The 16,958-nt window shown below is 38.0% G+C and overlaps 1 protein-coding gene across 1 annotated transcript in view; it reads right to left on the bottom strand.

Moving 5' to 3' along the window:
* Positions 1-4,123: 4,123 nt before the first annotated feature.
* Positions 4,124-16,958, bottom strand: part of CSRNP3 (cysteine and serine rich nuclear protein 3) — a 74,336-nt gene continuing 61,501 nt past the window's right edge. The window contains exons 4-6 of the mRNA XM_062498501.1: positions 11,985-12,244; positions 6,636-6,932; positions 4,124-5,167 (exon numbers count right to left, since the gene is read on the bottom strand). Coding sequence (XP_062354485.1) covers positions 4,124-5,167; positions 6,636-6,932; positions 11,985-12,244 — 1,601 coding nt within the window. The remainder of the gene's footprint in view (positions 5,168-6,635; positions 6,933-11,984; positions 12,245-16,958) is intronic.

Raw genomic sequence — 16,958 nt, forward strand, 5'->3', positions numbered from 1 at the left:
GCAGGATCCCACTGTTAACAGAGCAGGGGAGCAGCTGAACCTCATCTACAGCAAGTGATAGTCACCATGGAGTGGAACCAATGGCCTTGACATAAACAAATGTCAACTCCAATGATGATTCACTAGCAGGAACTTACGTAAATAAAAAATTGTAAAGTTTTACAAATCTAGAATTTTCTAATCTAATTGGCTCAACAAAGAATATTAGAAACTTCTACTGACCAGCTTTTAATTTTAAGGATGTTTCAATGGACATGAGTTATAGCTATTAAGTAACAGTTGCAATTGCTGTAATCGTGCAACAAAATTCTAATTTCATGTCTAAAAGCAATTAAAGTTTTATATATATTTAACAGTGCACCTTTTTCCAAGAGAGGTGAAGTTCACCTTATAGGCAAAAAGGCATCTGCTTTTTGGTGCTGTTCCAGTAATGGTCTATGTGAAAATTCCAGTTTATTTCAATAAAGGAAAATGCTGTCATCATAACTAATTTTTGTGAACAACGCAATATAATCACAAATATATACTGGGCTTCTTAGGAGTGTTTATCAGTAGCCAGATATCTTGTAAATAAAGCTGATAAAGACCATCAGTAAAGTAGATATTTTCACAAATGATACACTGTGTTGATACAGAAGCAAATACTGCTGATTATCATTTAGTAACATAATACTTTTATCACACAGAAACAGCCTACTCAAAAATGAAAGGACTGATTATCAACATGAATATTAACCAGCTGGGAAATGGGACACAGCATGTATTATATACTAGCCCAGAAAATAAAATAGTTTCCTTCCCATGACTTAAGCTTGCTTTCCCTTAAATGAAGAGTATGGTTTTTTGTTCTAAAAACCCATCAAAGTTTGATCAAGAGATGGGAAACTTGAGTCTCACCTGCTTTCTATATCCTACTCTAGGTTTCAGGCAAATTAACCTAACTGGTTTGATCAGGGTTTCAGCTATCTTTTTTTTTATACATGCTAGAAAAGGCTTTAGCTTTGTTATTTGCTGGAATGGATTTGGCTGGGCAACAGGTTTAACCTGTAGAGGCTACTCTACTCTTACTGGGTCTTATCCTCAGTATGAGTTTATCTCTCTTAGAAGGCTTGGTGGTATTATTAATAATAGCTACCAGGAACTCTCCATGAATTATAAACAGACTTGACTTTATAACTTGCTATAAGAACTAAAGAGGATTTCTTTACTTTGTATCTTGAGATCAAATCTTGATCACAAAATATCACATTGCATCAAAAGAGAAGTATTATTAGCTACATTATCACTGCCTAGTCAATTAGGAATATTTTTTCAACTTAAATCTTTATTCTGCACATTTTACATTTTGACTCCCAGGAATGAGCTACTTCAAACATGGGAAAGCAGTGTATCACAAATGCTTTATACAGTCCCTGCTCCCTCTACTTCCTTCTTACAAGGTACTGCTTGTTATCCTACTCTGCAGGCTTTAGGGAATTTGGCTGTATTCACCCCTGATGCACCAATAGCATGAAACATACACATCCAAATACTCAGACATTTTTACAGATACAAGTACTACAGAGGACTGGGATCAGAAATCTGTGCCAATGGAAATAGTAAATAACCATCACCCCAAGATTTAAAGCTAGCTGAGAAGTATTTTATAAAGTTAATCTCTTGCTGTGTTTGCTGATATTATCAAATATATTTTTCATGTGAAAGCACAGGGGCCAAGAAAATAATTTCTTATTGCTCAGTAGGGGCATGAATAACAAAGCAAAAGATTTAATTTGACTTTCCCCTGAGAGAAATACCCCAGAAAAGTGTGTGTGGCTCTCCAACACACTCTGAAGTTAAAGAGCTGCTACTGATCCTCATCTACTGTCCCAGCTCAAGCAGAAGAGATTTGTGCTTTTGGTGCTGGTGTTAAGGGAGAGTGCCTAATTAAAGCCTGCTGTTAAAGCAAGACTCCTATATACACAGAGACTTGTTACATTTGCCCTTAGAATATCTTGAACAGAGTAATTTATTCTTAAGTGCAGAACTTTAAGGACTAGCACGTTTCTTTTTAAAAGTCATAGGTATTTGCTGTATGGCATTGGAGAATACAGGCACTTACCTGGCTACTCAGGCTTAGAGAAAGAGACTAGAGTGGTCTGTGACTGCGAGGAACAGAGGCTGTGGAATTGCTGAGCCAGATAGCCAACAGGAGTGCACTTTCCCAGGAGGTGGAATATGTTGCAAGGTTGGAATCCAGCCCCTAGAGAACTAGACTTTTCAATGCAGTTCATATAAAACATGTAGGACTTCATGTGGAAACAAGTAAATAAAAAAACCTTTCCAGCTACTACATGGAGTAAAAATATTTTGCTAATTTAGCATAAATATGAGAAATCACTTTGCCCAGATTTCATATAAAAACAATTAAGTTAGCTCTTTTTCTTGAAAAGCGTATTTTACATTGGCAGTTTTTCTACTGGAGTACTGTACATGATGTTTTACAGAGCTTCTAACCAGAAGAGTCACTGTTACAAAGATAAAATTTACACTGTGTTTACATGCACACTGTTAACCATCTAGATTTGACACAGATAAAAACTAAGATGCTGATCCTTATTTTGACAAACAAGACAGGCCTACATTTCAACCACTTGATGTATAATAAATGAAATTTCAGTATTAGAAGAATAAAAATGCTGAAACAGATTTTGAAATCAAAATAAGGCAGTGCAGAATTACCAGTGCAGAGAAAAGCTGGTTCCTATGCCTCCTTTTCTAGACAAAAGCAAGGTTGTTTAATAAATTAAAGGTACTTTCATTCCCATTTCATTTAAAAACAAGTGGATCACAAGGTAATGGATATCCATATGATGCACATGTTCTTTGCTTGCAGACTTTTGCAGATACAAAATTTCTGAAGATATTTTTCCTCACTGAATGGACTGTTTCTGAATAAGACCAAACGGTACTAAATTTGAGATACAATCAGAAGTCCACATAAGCCAGTCTCGTATTTAATAAAAATTTAGGCAATCTAGACACTTCCACATTTTTTTCCATGTTTTATTTAAACTTTGATCAGTAAGGCTCTGCTTTGATAAATTGCATACTAACATATGCATAAACTGGCTTGGGGGAAATGTCCAGGTTTAGTTACAGTGAATGCTAAGACGTTACATTGCCTCAGGGTCTGGAGCTATGGCATTTTTCCGAAGAGGATCACAGGTCCCGCAGTTCGTACAGTACTGCAAAGTGGCACTAAAGTGCGTAAATATCTGAACGGTGGCTGGGCTGAAGGTGCTGCGTGAGCTTAAGCTACTGCTCTGCCATTATAGACAAGATCGTCCTTCTTTGGGGAGGGGGTACTAGTTCTGGAATGCCACTGATTTCAGTTTTAAATGGAGGATTGTCTACCTTTCTCTATTCTAGAAGATGCAAATGCCCCTTGTCTGACTCTTCTGTTTGTGAAGAACAGTAAAAGAGAAAATAGTACACCCTAAAAACGTGTTTCAAGATGATTTATCAGAAATGGCATTAAGCAAAAATAAGGAAGAATACAGAGTACTCCAGATGAAAAGTGGACATGCTCTTAGTAAGTAGCCGTGGATCTTCCGCTCAAATGAACATGCTGTTCATTTTTATCAAAATGTGAATCTTAAACTACCATAAATAAAATACATACAGTACAGAACAATTAAAAGTTTTTCTTTGTACAGCAGTTACTTTTACATTAAACTTACTATCTTTTCAGATATGTTGAAAATTAGGACTCTAAACATGATTATTTCAAAGTATCATTTTTAACAATCTTGCACAGGCCCGACAGTCAAAAACATGAAGCTTTGATTCAGATAGCTTGGCAGGTTTCACATAGGTTCATAGGTAGGCTACTTTGAAATATGTTGGGTGTGTTTTTTACTTATCTATTTTATCAAAAAAAGGGTTTGATTGTTTTAATTTAAATCTTTACATAAACTGGTTTTGTGCAATACCACTGCCAGTGTAGCTTGAGAAAACAAAATGTGTCTGGAACATTGACTGTAGTCCAAGTGTTGTCTACCTCTTAAAAAAGTAAGTTTCTAGGAAAATCCAATGGGAGTGAGTTTTAACACAGGAAGTCAGTCCTAAAATAATTTTAATATTAAACAGGCACCGTCTCTACCACTGGTGATTTGATGCACTCTTCATGCAGTCTGCTTTTTTCTGGGAGGTTTAGTGAATTCTCAGCAGGGTGTTCTTGCACGTGACTGTCACCATTCAAAGCTGAAACAAAGCCATCTTGAGAAGGACCTTTCAAGTATGAGTGAAATTCCACTGGCGGGTGACTCGGCCTATGCTCAGTGTATAAACTGTTACAGGGTGCACTGCCATCCCCTTCAGAAGATGAGCAGCAAACAATCACTGAGGGGTTTGCAGAAGGGTAATGAGGGCTGCTAAAAGTTTCATCTGATTGCCGTGTGTAGTCAACAAACTGTTCTGAAGTCATGTTGTAAGGCACCAGAGAAAGACTACCATTCTTGACAGCATCCCTTTCTGAGTAAGTCTCACCAATCTGGTTAGCAGTGCCAGCAACGTGGTTCTCTATTTGGTAATACAGAGATGAAGAGTTAGTATAGTATGAGGCATTTTTAGAGTGGTTTTCATGCACAGCAGTTCCATCAGAGTAGCAAAGGACAGAAGGAAGAGGCACCATATCAGCATGGGAGCTCATACTTTCTACAAAATCATCTGCTTTTTCTTCCTCCTCATCTTCCTCCTCATCTTCCTCCTCCTCTTCATCATCATCTGATTCACTAGGGGCTAAACTCTGTGTACTAGAATCTGTAACTCCACTACAAAAGCTACTCCCATCTTCCTCTTCCTCCTCTTCCCCTGGGCAGTCCAAGTCCTCAGCTGACTGGGAATGCATAACAGTAGCCGGGGGTTCAGTTTCAATCTCAAAATTTTCTGCAATCGAATATTCAACTGGATGGGGTCCTGGACTCATGGAACTACTGTGTGCACTTATCTCAGTGTGACAGCCATTGAGTGCTGGAACTTGCTGCTCTCTATTTTTCTCCAATTCAAGTTTCATTATGGTGTGCAAAAAGTGAGTCCGTACACGGATAGGGTTAAATTCGATTCTACCTGCTGTATTGCTACACCCTTCTTTAGTGCAACCGCATGGAAAAGACATACGATCCACCTTTCAAAAAAGAGAATACAGATTAAAAATAGGAAGCAAAAGCCTGGTGACATGACAGAGCCTAGACGGCCTAGAGAAATACAAAGGTGAAGTGGGATTCACCTTGAGAAATGCTGGTAGAATTAGTCAAAGCTAACAATCACTCAGAGTCAGCCCTTGGTTTTAGCGGTACTGAGAGAACAGTAAGGTGCCTGGACATGCTCCACAACTGCAGAGAAGGGGAAAAATTATTCTGTTCCATAGGTGAATGCATTACACAGTGGAACAAAAAATAGGTAGCTTTTCAATTTCTAGATCTGCTACAGCTTTACTTCATTTTGTGCCCAAATCCAGGCAAAAGCATTACCGTTAAAATTTGCTACAAATCATGGAAACTAGACACTCATTGAAACAAAATAAATTATATACACAAACCTTTATAAAGTTACCAATTGGGACACCTCAGAAAAACGGAACAAATCTCAAGTGCATTCTCAAAGGTAATCCAGTCAATTCTAGATGCAATATTGTAAGCTTAACAGACTGGGCAAAGAACTTCTTTATCTAATAAGTTAAATTTTTGAAAATGTGACCGAATCCATGTGTCGGCAAGTTTGATTAGACAGCCTAAGGTCTGTGACTTTCATCGGCACTGCAACACTTAAACATCAAATATGCGCAGGAGAACCATGCAACACATTCCAGTACATCTTCCCCACATGTGGAGATGAAAACAGGAACAGCAAAGAGAATATGTTACACTAAACAGCAGAGAAAATTTAGCTTGGATTTATGAGACGATGAAAAATGCATTCAGAAAGAAAACTCAGCTGCACAACAGAAACTCAGCAAAACTAGCAGAAATATCTTTTAGGGAATATTTTGGGACACGTACAGCTGACACTATGTAAATGTACAATATGAAATACCTTTTCAGTCTGCAGAGGAAAAACTTCCCTGCTATATTAGCAGATACCTTTTTACTGCCTACATGCAAATTTATCATGCACAGATTTTAAGTATCATGCATGTTACATAAAGGACAGTGTCACAGAACGTCATTTATTGTTTCCCATGGAGTTTGCACTATAATTCACATTTGGAGTGTCTGCTAATTGTTTCTAAAATAAAAAGTAATATCCCTTCTCAAATCTGTAGGCTATTTATTCCTCTGTTGTCTGCATTTGCCCATTTAGATAAAGGCCTAAAAGGAGGAGAAGAATGATTGTGTAAGAACAAAAAAAATCCCTAAGCCATGCATGTGCCTAAAATCATACTAAAGATATTTTAGGAGATTGTACTGATTGCCTACTACATATCCTTAAAACGCGGTCTTAAAAAAAAAGGTTGGACATCCACAAGTGTTACTGTCTAAGACCTAATTTCCAATAGTTATAACTTCAAGAACAGAAAGTACCCACGTGTGCACGGACACACCCCCTTGCCCCTCCCCAGATAATTAAATAATGACAATAATGTAGACATTTACCTGGCATTTTATTCCTGCAAGACTACAGGTGCAAGTTTCTGGGTCACAGAACACGCGGCAGTCACAGCCACAATCCTCTCTGGACAGGCGGATGGCTCGCAGCTCGTGCTTTTCTTCCACGTCGATCTTCTTCACTCCAGAAGCCCGCAGCAATGCCCGCCGCTTTTTTGTAGGCAGGGGTTGGAGAAAGAAGTACTCATCTACTTCAGTGTTGTCTAGATCAATATCATCATCAGAAATGTCATCCAGAGTCAGTGTATTGGCTTCCTCAGATTCCACCGTACCGTTCTTTGTCATCTGTTGCACAGAACAATTAACAAGTCCTTCAACGATGCTCACACGTACGTCATGTCATAGATGTCAATGTGTGACGTACAAAGCTGTATGCAAATGCTGCATGACTGCAGGAAGTTCCAGAAAATTATCACAGATAGGGTGACCAGGCATTTATTTCATATTTAGCATATTAATTAAGTACACCTTTTTAATACCAAGTTTGTAATGAAGGTAAGAAATTATCTGCTCTTTATTTACCTAAATTTACTGTTTGCCATTAGCTGCTAGATCTCATGCCTTTCTGAAATTCTAGTCTTTTCTGTATTGTTTCACAAGATAATTTTTGAGACCTTAATTGATTCCTGTCTCTGAGCTCCCTGAAATTCTTAAATATCCCTTCTGAGACAGCAGTGATACTACTGACATGGCTTCAGATTATGATGGGTAATGGCTCCCTAAACAGTTCTGCCTGGCCCTGGGACAATGGGGAGATTATTTACACCAGGTATTTCAATGTATTAGTCCAGTAAGGTAGGAAAAGCATCATTAGAAGTCATCCTTTTTCCTGTACATACTACAGAGAGAGAGAGATGTAAATCCACACAGGGATTAAATGCATCTTAAATTAGCTGCCTGAAGCTAATACCTCACCATACACACAACTCAGCCTGAATATTTCAATCCAGAATGGCACTCTTGGTTATATCTTTTCATTGTACGTTAGCAAGATAAAACTAAGTACAGTGCATTCATATTTTTTTTATTTCTTCATTTAATATATGACAGGAGAATGACCTAAGAAATCTGATTTCTCTATTTTTATATGCACAAGGTTCAAACCACCCTTTAAGCAGATCTCTGTTACTTAATCTGGACTTGAAACTGTAGAGGGAGAAAAATTCTAATCCCTGCTTTTTAAATTAGTTTACTATTGTATTACATTACTGCTTAATAAAAATTAACTTTTAGGGCTCTTACCCATGAGGTGAATGCTGTAACTGGTCAGCACACAAAGGCAGCTACAGAATCACACCAATCCTGTCATCTATTTCCCCTCCTCCTCCTCCTGCAAATCTCAACTACTTTGCTCCACAGCAGTAGAGCATTAAGGACTGGCCTCCAGAGATGTGCTGAATCCCACATGCATCCAGCAGGCTGGACTATCCAACGTGGGGGCCAGCCAGCAGTTCCCCATTTCAAAGCACCGCAGCTCCTGACTCCTTTGCAGGATGATTTCCTTGTTGTCTCCTCTAATTTATTTTTTTTTCTTCCATTTTGCCACACAAAGAACAAATGATTTAATAAAAGGAAAGACTCTAACATTTCTCAAAAAAGTAATTGGGTAACTAAAAAGGGAGGAAGATTATAAAAAAAAAATCCAGAAGTTCAGGGGAACATTAAGCTCTCTTGATTGTCATATTGCTCACCTGCAATAAACTTGATATGTAGATTTGTAAATTTTCTCATAAATCTAAAGGTTAATGTCATAACCACAGAACAGAGGCCAATGAATTTGTGAAGCCTTTGGGTGAAGTTCAGTCCCACTCAGTAAAACAGGAAAAATGTAGGATGGACACCTCTGCTTTGTCCTACTTGGAAGTTATTCCTTACAACTTCCCACAAAGGGAACCTACTGTGTCCACTGACCAGAGAGCCTTAACATCACTAGTCTCATGCTAATAATGTTCATTTCAGGAGACATTATGAGTATGCAAAAAGGACTCTTTTAGGTAATTTTTTGTGCTTACTCATTTTTTTCTCAAATTATTACCGTGTACCTTTCATTTGATATGATGGCTTTTATATCCAGAATTTTCACACTCTTCTGCTAACAAGTGTTTATGCTCCTGTCAGCAGTGTTTACATCAAAGTAACTTGAAGATGATTTCACAGTCTTTATCTGCTTTTAATTTAGGGGTGTTTCTTATTTGGCCCTTTGCTTTTAGCAATTAAAACAATAAACAGTACCTAATATTATGGAAACTCAATTTCAAGATATTCCTGTATTTCTATCTTTTTAAAACAGGTTCTACAGGAGCAAATACTTTCTACCCACTGATTTGTATATTTTAATGCAATACACACACAAAAAAAAAGAAAAAAATCCCAGGGAAACAGAAATTAAAAACCACACTGAAAATGTTACTTTCTATTTAAATAATGGTTTTCAAATAGAAAAACTTCTTAGGAAACTTCATCTTACTCCATATTCCCACATTTTACTCCATTTTCTCATTTTCTTCATTTTTCTTTGACATGAAGAATTTTTATGCAAAGCCTGATTAGCACATTTTCATTAAATGAATAATAATTTTGCTGACATAACTGCTGACACTGTCACCTTAGAATGCCACATTTCCTTTTTTATTCATTTAGAAACTATGTGAATGACCAAGCAGCTCTTCCACCTCTGTAATGAAAAATCAGCAAGGGCCTGTTTTCTTTAGCAAACAAAACATGCTCAGTGCTTTACAGCGACTCTTCACTAATTCAGCAAGTCCTGGATTTTCTTTTCATGTTTGAAATTTTCTTTTTCTTAAACTCAAGCACATAATCAGGGATGCAACTAAACTGAGGTTAATGGACTAGTTAAAACAGGAAGCTTTCTGTTGCCTATGCTTTTATACATGCTCCAGATGAAGAGGAATATTTCACTCTAGTAAAAGATTTAACACCAGTAAGATGCAAATAAGGAATGCAAATAAGGCTCTCCTTATTTACTGAATACTTATGAAGAGATTTGGCAGAAACTTAATAATCATCCACTCAAACAAGTGACTGGGAAGATGTAAAAACATGTATTTGAAAAAGGAGCAGAAAGTATGGTCTGTCCCCAAAACAGACTGGGCTGAAGTGAAATAAGTTAATGAAGAAAAGAGATCCATCCCAGCCAAGAGGAGGGTTAGGAAAGGATGAAGAGCCGAGCTCCAGTGCATAAAGGCTAAAACACCTCATCTACTCTTTCAAGGTAAATAAGATCTGTGATTTTTCTAGATTTACTTCCTAGCTAAGAAAAGTGCTTTTCTAGCTAAGAAAAGAAAAGAAAAGTGAAATATTTGTGTGCTTGACTATTCTTTACTCACTGCACTGGGGATTCCATTCTTTGAGCTGATTCCTGGAAGGCAGCCAAGGGACCTACAGCTAGTCATCAGTTACACAACACAGTTCACACTTGATGCTCTGAAAATCCTGTGATGTGAGATGTTACAGGTATAACCTCTATCAAGAGGTAAGTCACTAATACTCTACCAGTCTTTGGTTTCCAACCTGTCCAAATATCTGTCTTTGATTTGCCTTTGTCCTGAGTGGTTTTATGTTTGTTCTATGACAGTTCAAATTTTATAACCTTATGAATTTATTTAAGAACCTATTTAGCTACGAAAACACCCCCAAACAGTTAGGAGACTGAAAAAATTAATTACAAATGTGAGGATCATGCACACGTCCTCAGGCCCTGAGACACAGAACTCATGTACTCATAGTTCATTCTGTGGAAAAAGTGCTTAAAGGCATTTCTTAAACTTGGAGGGTGCCACTTTGCTCTGCACAACTATAGAAATAGAGATGTAGTATCACAAAAGAAGGGGATATGCAGCACAGAAGCTTAGTTACAGTTCTAGATACTGTTCACTTTTAATTACAGGATTAATCTGAAAACATATAGTATCAAAGTACACAATATACTAGTGAAAAATATATGCAACACAATCCATGACACAAAAAACCAGAAGTTCTTCCACCAGTTTTAAAGCAGCAGAAGGAACATGCTTCCTTTCCCTGTTCTCCTTCACTTGAATCCAGAGTTTCTTTCTTCCCCTACGTTGTATTCAAAAGGACAGTTTTATTGGGAAGCTGGCCCCAGGAGGGCCAATGGTATCCTGGGGTGCATCAAGGAAGTGTGGCCAGCAGGTTGAGGGAGGTGATCCTGCCCCTCTGCTTGGCCACATCTGGAGTATTGTGTTCAGTTCTGGTCTCCACAGTTCAAGAAAGACAAGGAGCTACTGGAGAGGGTCCAGTGGAGGCCACACAGATGGTTTGGGGTCTGAAGCCTCTCTCTCAGTTAGGAGAGACTGCAGGAGCTGGACCTGTTTAATGTGGAGAATAGAAGACTGAAAGGGGATCTCATTAATGCACATGAAATCTCAAAGGGGGTGCCAAAAGCACAGTGTTAGACCCTCTTCACTGGGGCCCAGCTGCACAACGAGGAGCAATGCCCTTAAACTAAAACAAAAGAAGTTCCACCACAACATGTGGAAGAATTTTTTACACTGAGGGTGGCAGAGCACTGGAACAGACTGTCCAGGGAGGATGTGGCGCCTCCCTCTCTGGAGACATTCGAAACCCACCTGGACACATTCCAGTGTCATCTGCTCTAGGTGAACCTTGCCTTGGCGGGGGCTGTTGAGCAGATGATCTCCACAAGTCCTTTCCAATCTTAAAAATTCTGTGATCCTGTGAAAACTAGCCAGGATTTGTTCAGACTAGCTAAACTGACAGAGCTGGTTAATTTATCTGACACATTTCTTCTTTAATGTACACTCTTTGGTGAAACAGTACAGACACACAATCATAAAAATTGGTATACTGCAAACGAAAACATACTAGTATCACCAGTATGTGTCACTAGTACCACTGCTCCCCAGACTCACTCAAGTTGGCCAAGAAAAGCAGCTCTTTCACTTTTTGCATCTATAATGTTACCATTCCCTTCTCTAATAGGGTGTCAAGCTTAGAAGAGTCACTCTCTTCCTAGCACTTCCAGACTTCTGCTGTTCAAGGCTAACTCCCACCATTCTCTGCTTTTTTCTCTCTGTAGAAAACAGGGAGTAAACAACAACCCCCCTGTAAAGCACTCTGAGATACACAGCAATGACAAGTACAAGAGCACTTGGTATAATCAAACAAAAACGTATCTTCAGTAAAAATCAGAAAACCCAAGGAAAACATCTTTTTCAACTGAAAATAGAGCTCATAGAAGGTGACAGTGTATTAACGTACACACCTTGGGCCCACATAGCTCTGGCACTGTTCATTTAAATTAAGGCAGAGATGAAAGTCTAAGACAAGTTTTACCTTTAACTTTAGAGAATTGAGTTTTTCCTCCCTTAGATGCTCTCTCAACATCTCTCGGTGAAGCCTCTCCTGCTCCATAGCAAACTCCCCCAGTGTATATTGGCGCACACTGTTGTGGCGAGTGGACATTCCCAGGGTGCTTCCCCCTTGGCTGGGAACACTGGTGAAGCCTTGCCTTCTCGTGAAGTAATACACAGTAACACAGTTAAAATGGACATTTTTTGTTCTCTTCCGCTTCTCTCTCTTCAGTATTGAAGATGCTGGAACAGAGGTAGATTTCAGTGTGAATGGTAACTTGCAGTCACGCAGATGTGTTAAGGTAAAGGGAACTGCACAAGTGACAATGCCTGGCTACACAGACACCCTGTTCCAAGGTGAGAATAATGAGGAGATAATGTTAGAAATGTTTACCACATATGCAAACCTAGAAGCCACTACAAGATATTACAGTCACGAACACCATTGTCCACTTCAGAATAGAAATACTTGGACAGGAAAGTTTTTCTTTCCCATCACATCATAAAAATGTTTTGTCCTTTCACTGAGAAAGCAACCAAACCCCAGCAAAAGAAACCTCTTTGGTTGTCACCACACAGATGGTGATCCACTGACTTGCACCTCGCCCAATCCCTGCCAACAAAGCTGCACAAGACAGCAGAGATCCACATTGCTACAGCACTGGGTCACACTGACAGAAAAGATCAGTATATCCTATAATCCAGTTTGTGATGAATTCATGTTGGAAAAACTATAAAAACAGAATATTTAATGTTTCATACTGTCTCAAAAATTCATATCATCATCATCATCACCACTGAATGGTATAGAAATAATTCTGACTAGCAGTCAGACCCACTTTGTTTTTCTTTACCTTCATCCTCCTTTCTGCTGCCATCCACTGAATACGTGCATGTGTGTGTGTGCATGTGTGCGGTCTAATGTGTAGAATTGTAACAAAATATTAAATCTAGTATTTTCTAACTCTCTTCTGATTCCATTCATACCTGTGATCAGGTTTTTTAATAAGCATATAGATTAACATATGAAACTTATTTAAAAACAAATGGCAAATTTTGACTGTTGAATATTCTTCATTTGGTTCTACAGACACTTAGCAACTCGTTTCCATGATACTGATCTATTGTTTCTCACTGATAATAGCTGCATGCTTTAGAGGAAATAAAAAAAGACACATAAACCTCAGAGTGAAGTAAGGGACACTCCTTGATTTTTAAGATAAGAAGTCCAATTTATTTGATTTGTTGCAAAATAACAACAGGTTGTTGAGAATGCAGCTTATAAATCATTGCTTTGCAGTTTACAGGCAACAACTGCAGGTGTGTGCAGGTATGAATGAGAGACTTAATTGACAGAATTCAGGCAGTAAAATGATTTAAAGGGTGCCTGACCACTCTTGAATGGCTTGGAATCATTCCATAAAAACAGTAAGAGCAACAAGACATACACTGATAATCTAGAATTCCACCATTTCTAGAGGTGGGATGCACTTGGCCTTCAGGTCTGGTTTTGTAACAGGTCTGGTTTATTGTGACAGGTAAAGCATAGTTCAGTCTCTATTACTGTTACTGTATTATGAAATGGTAATCACCACAAACGTAAATCCACAAACTTCTACATGAAGTAAACATGTTAAAAGCCCCAGCACCACCTACCAAGCTGTGTGAAAACCAAGTATATTAGAAAATAAAGCCCTGTGTCCAAATTGCAGACAGTGTATCCTACAGACCACACAATTCTTTGTGCTCACTGAAACATTGAAACAGGACTACTTCTCCTGAGTACCAATAAGCTGCTAAAGGTATGGTTTGCTATATAATTAACAGGTGCTTCAGACCTCCTGCAGGTATTGCTGGATTTAAATATAAAACAGATAAATAAGATCAGGTTCTGTTACATGCTGCCAGTAAAGTGTGTTACAAATAAAGGTGTAGGATGTACAAAGGGAAATCAAAAGATAAATTCAGTTTCATTAGGCATGTTTAACTTATATCCAAGTTGAAGCAAACCTCCTATCAATAGAGCTTGTCAAAAACGTTTCTAGGAAGCCTTTAGTGAGGAAAGAGGGTATTTCATTAGCAAACTAGCTGATAGGGATGTGTGAATTTTGCATGATATTTAATACAGTTTTAATGTGCTGTTCTTTTTCATATATACCACAGTTCCGAAACAAAACTACCTTTAATAAAACCAATTTTTTGGCATTTGTAAGATGGGGTAATTATCATACTGAGACATTCTACTTCAATGTAACATAAAAGAAAACACTCTAAATCACAACCTGCACTGCCAATGTGCTCTAATACAAAAGAAAGTGCATATTAAAATATCCCCTTTTCTGCTGAAGGAGGTATTGAAACAATTCCGGGGTGTATCCAATTTCTGATATAACAGTATCAATGTTACTTGGATCTCAGCTGATGATGCCTCTATTTCAGAATAAATACTGGCAGCTACTGAAAGGCAGGGAGCTTTTCCACCAAATAAATGAACTAGCCACAAATCAAATGAGAAATAATACTATTGTAAAATACTCAAGGAAAGAAAAGGAAATTTGTTCTTGAAAAAATACACAGACATGTTTCATGAAGAAATCAAAGGTAATTGCACTTGTAAATCTCAAAAGTTAGAGAATCACACAAACCTTTGAATCCTCATCTGTAAACCTGAGTATCTATGACACAGAGTCTGTGTTGACAGTCATCTGGTTTAGATCTTAGCTGTGGAACTCCTGACAGGGTTGCTTTACTGGCAAGAATGAAAAATGCTGCAATAAAAGCACTTCTGTTTTTCATGCCCATCAATCTCTTTATGGTAGAGATACTACTTTCATACTACTGGCTAAACATAAATAAATGACCCTTGAGTTTTATTCACATACTACACACTAACATTAATAGCTAAATGAAGCTAAGCAGAAGACTCTGATCTACTTAATCCCAGATGGGAAAAAAAAGAAAAAAAAGCAATGCCATCTCTGATAAAAACTAGATACCTTGAATGAGCCTTTACACCATGTGCATTTTTGCCCATGTGCGTGCCTCAAAATTTAGAACATGAATTTTATGCACTGCCATACATTTATGCCTAAAAGTTCGGTCAGCAGTCTCTCAGTTAAGACTGCAGATGTCATGGGCTGCCTTAAAAACCCCACTAATGCATGTCTTCAGTTTTTTATAGTTCTTATCAGTTTCAGTAATTGAATTGTCAATGCCATACCATCTAAGTTGTTTGTTTGTGGGGTCTTTCTGATATATCACTGATTAAAACTGTGTCAAAATAGAATTAAGCTAAACTTCATGAAAAGATTGACATATGTTAACTGCACCATCACCAGCACTGCAAATTCAGCTCTAGATTGAAGACGTGCATGAAGACAATATGAGAGCTGACGTGTATTTGTTGTAAATGCCATTAAAGTTCGTGAAGCTATTTATTGACATCATAATTCTGAGTCAGACAAATTATATGCCAGTCTTTAATTAAACAGGTATATAAACATTAAGAGCCCTCAGAATAAACGGGATTACTTTTTCTGGAACACATCCTATCTTTCAGTAGAGCTCATTAAAGGGCAGAGTTAAGGCCCTGTGAAGAACTCCACAGTCATCTTCTGAATGCTACTGTTGGGAGGAGTTAGAATATATTCATATTTATGTCAATGCTGTTTACAAGAACAGATTTGCCAGGAGCTGCAGGAGTTTACAGGATTGCATTTGGTTACTTAAAAGCACAGATTAGAATGTCAGCAAGTAGATGTGAGAACTCTGACCACCTCAGCTACCAAGGACATGGAAAGAAGCACAGTCAGCACTGCAAAGCACTGTGTTCTTGTTCTATTACACTTCCTAAAAATCTCTGAGCAGAGGGCTGCTCAAAAATATTATTAGATATTGAATGGAAATGTTGAACATTTCCCAGTGTCGGGGACAAAGTGCTCTATACCTGATTCAAGGCAACCAAAACAGAACTACCACCTTATCAAGAGTCAGAGGCATTTGTTACGATACACTATACCTTACACAGTATGTTAAATCTGCTGGAATCACAGCTGGGGACCCTGCTCAACTCAAGACAGGGCAGAAGTACAACAAAATATGTACGTTCTGATCTATTAGAAAGCATGAATATACATACACCCACAAAATTTACTGAAAATTTGAAACATTCAGTTTATTTCATACTTAGTCATCATTTATTTCTTGTATCTTGGTAACAGATGTCATCATTGGCCCATCCAACTCCCAAATCCCATGAAAAGTAGTTTTCTAAAGGAGAAAATCTGTATTTCCACTAGCAGTCCAATGTATGTTTAAAAGAATCACCCAAGTTTCATTTCATATGAATAAATTATAACTGATGCAATAGGTAAGCAAGAGCAGTAATGCTGGCAGACTGAAACAAAGCTTTCCTGACTTGCTCTCTCATATATCCAAGGCACTATGCAGCAGCACTGTCCATTTGCCTTTCAGCATCCTCAGTTTCCAAGCTGGGCAGTGGAGCTACAGCATTGTGAAACTTGTGGAAGACACAGCACTTCCTTCCGTGTGTTTATGAATGGCTGAAACAGAATCCAAACCTCCACCTAAGAAAAGCACTTGCTGAAGCTGTATTCATCCATCAAATGCAAAATCTGCTTCCTAATTTTATACAGTCCTGATAGGAATGACATTTTAAGCTCATCATGTTTTTCTAACATTTTTTTACTCAGAAAACTAGTAGTTCTTTGATTATGAAACTTAAATGATCTCAGTTCTGGCTGAAGTCCAAGACATAAGCATTTTCTTCTGCTGTCTCAGCTATTCTCTGATGTCAAAGACACATTAAAATAAATGTGAACCATATGGCTCCCCAGCAGATTACTCACGCTCCTGCATCAATGAGGGCAAAGCAATTCATTGTCACAAGTGCAGAAATATCTTGGGCACGTGAAAATTTCAAAAGACTGGAAGAAAC

The sequence above is a fragment of the Cinclus cinclus genome, chromosome 9 (genome assembly GCF_963662255.1).
Source record: "Cinclus cinclus chromosome 9, bCinCin1.1, whole genome shotgun sequence".
Taxonomy (NCBI): domain Eukaryota; kingdom Metazoa; phylum Chordata; class Aves; order Passeriformes; family Cinclidae; genus Cinclus; species Cinclus cinclus.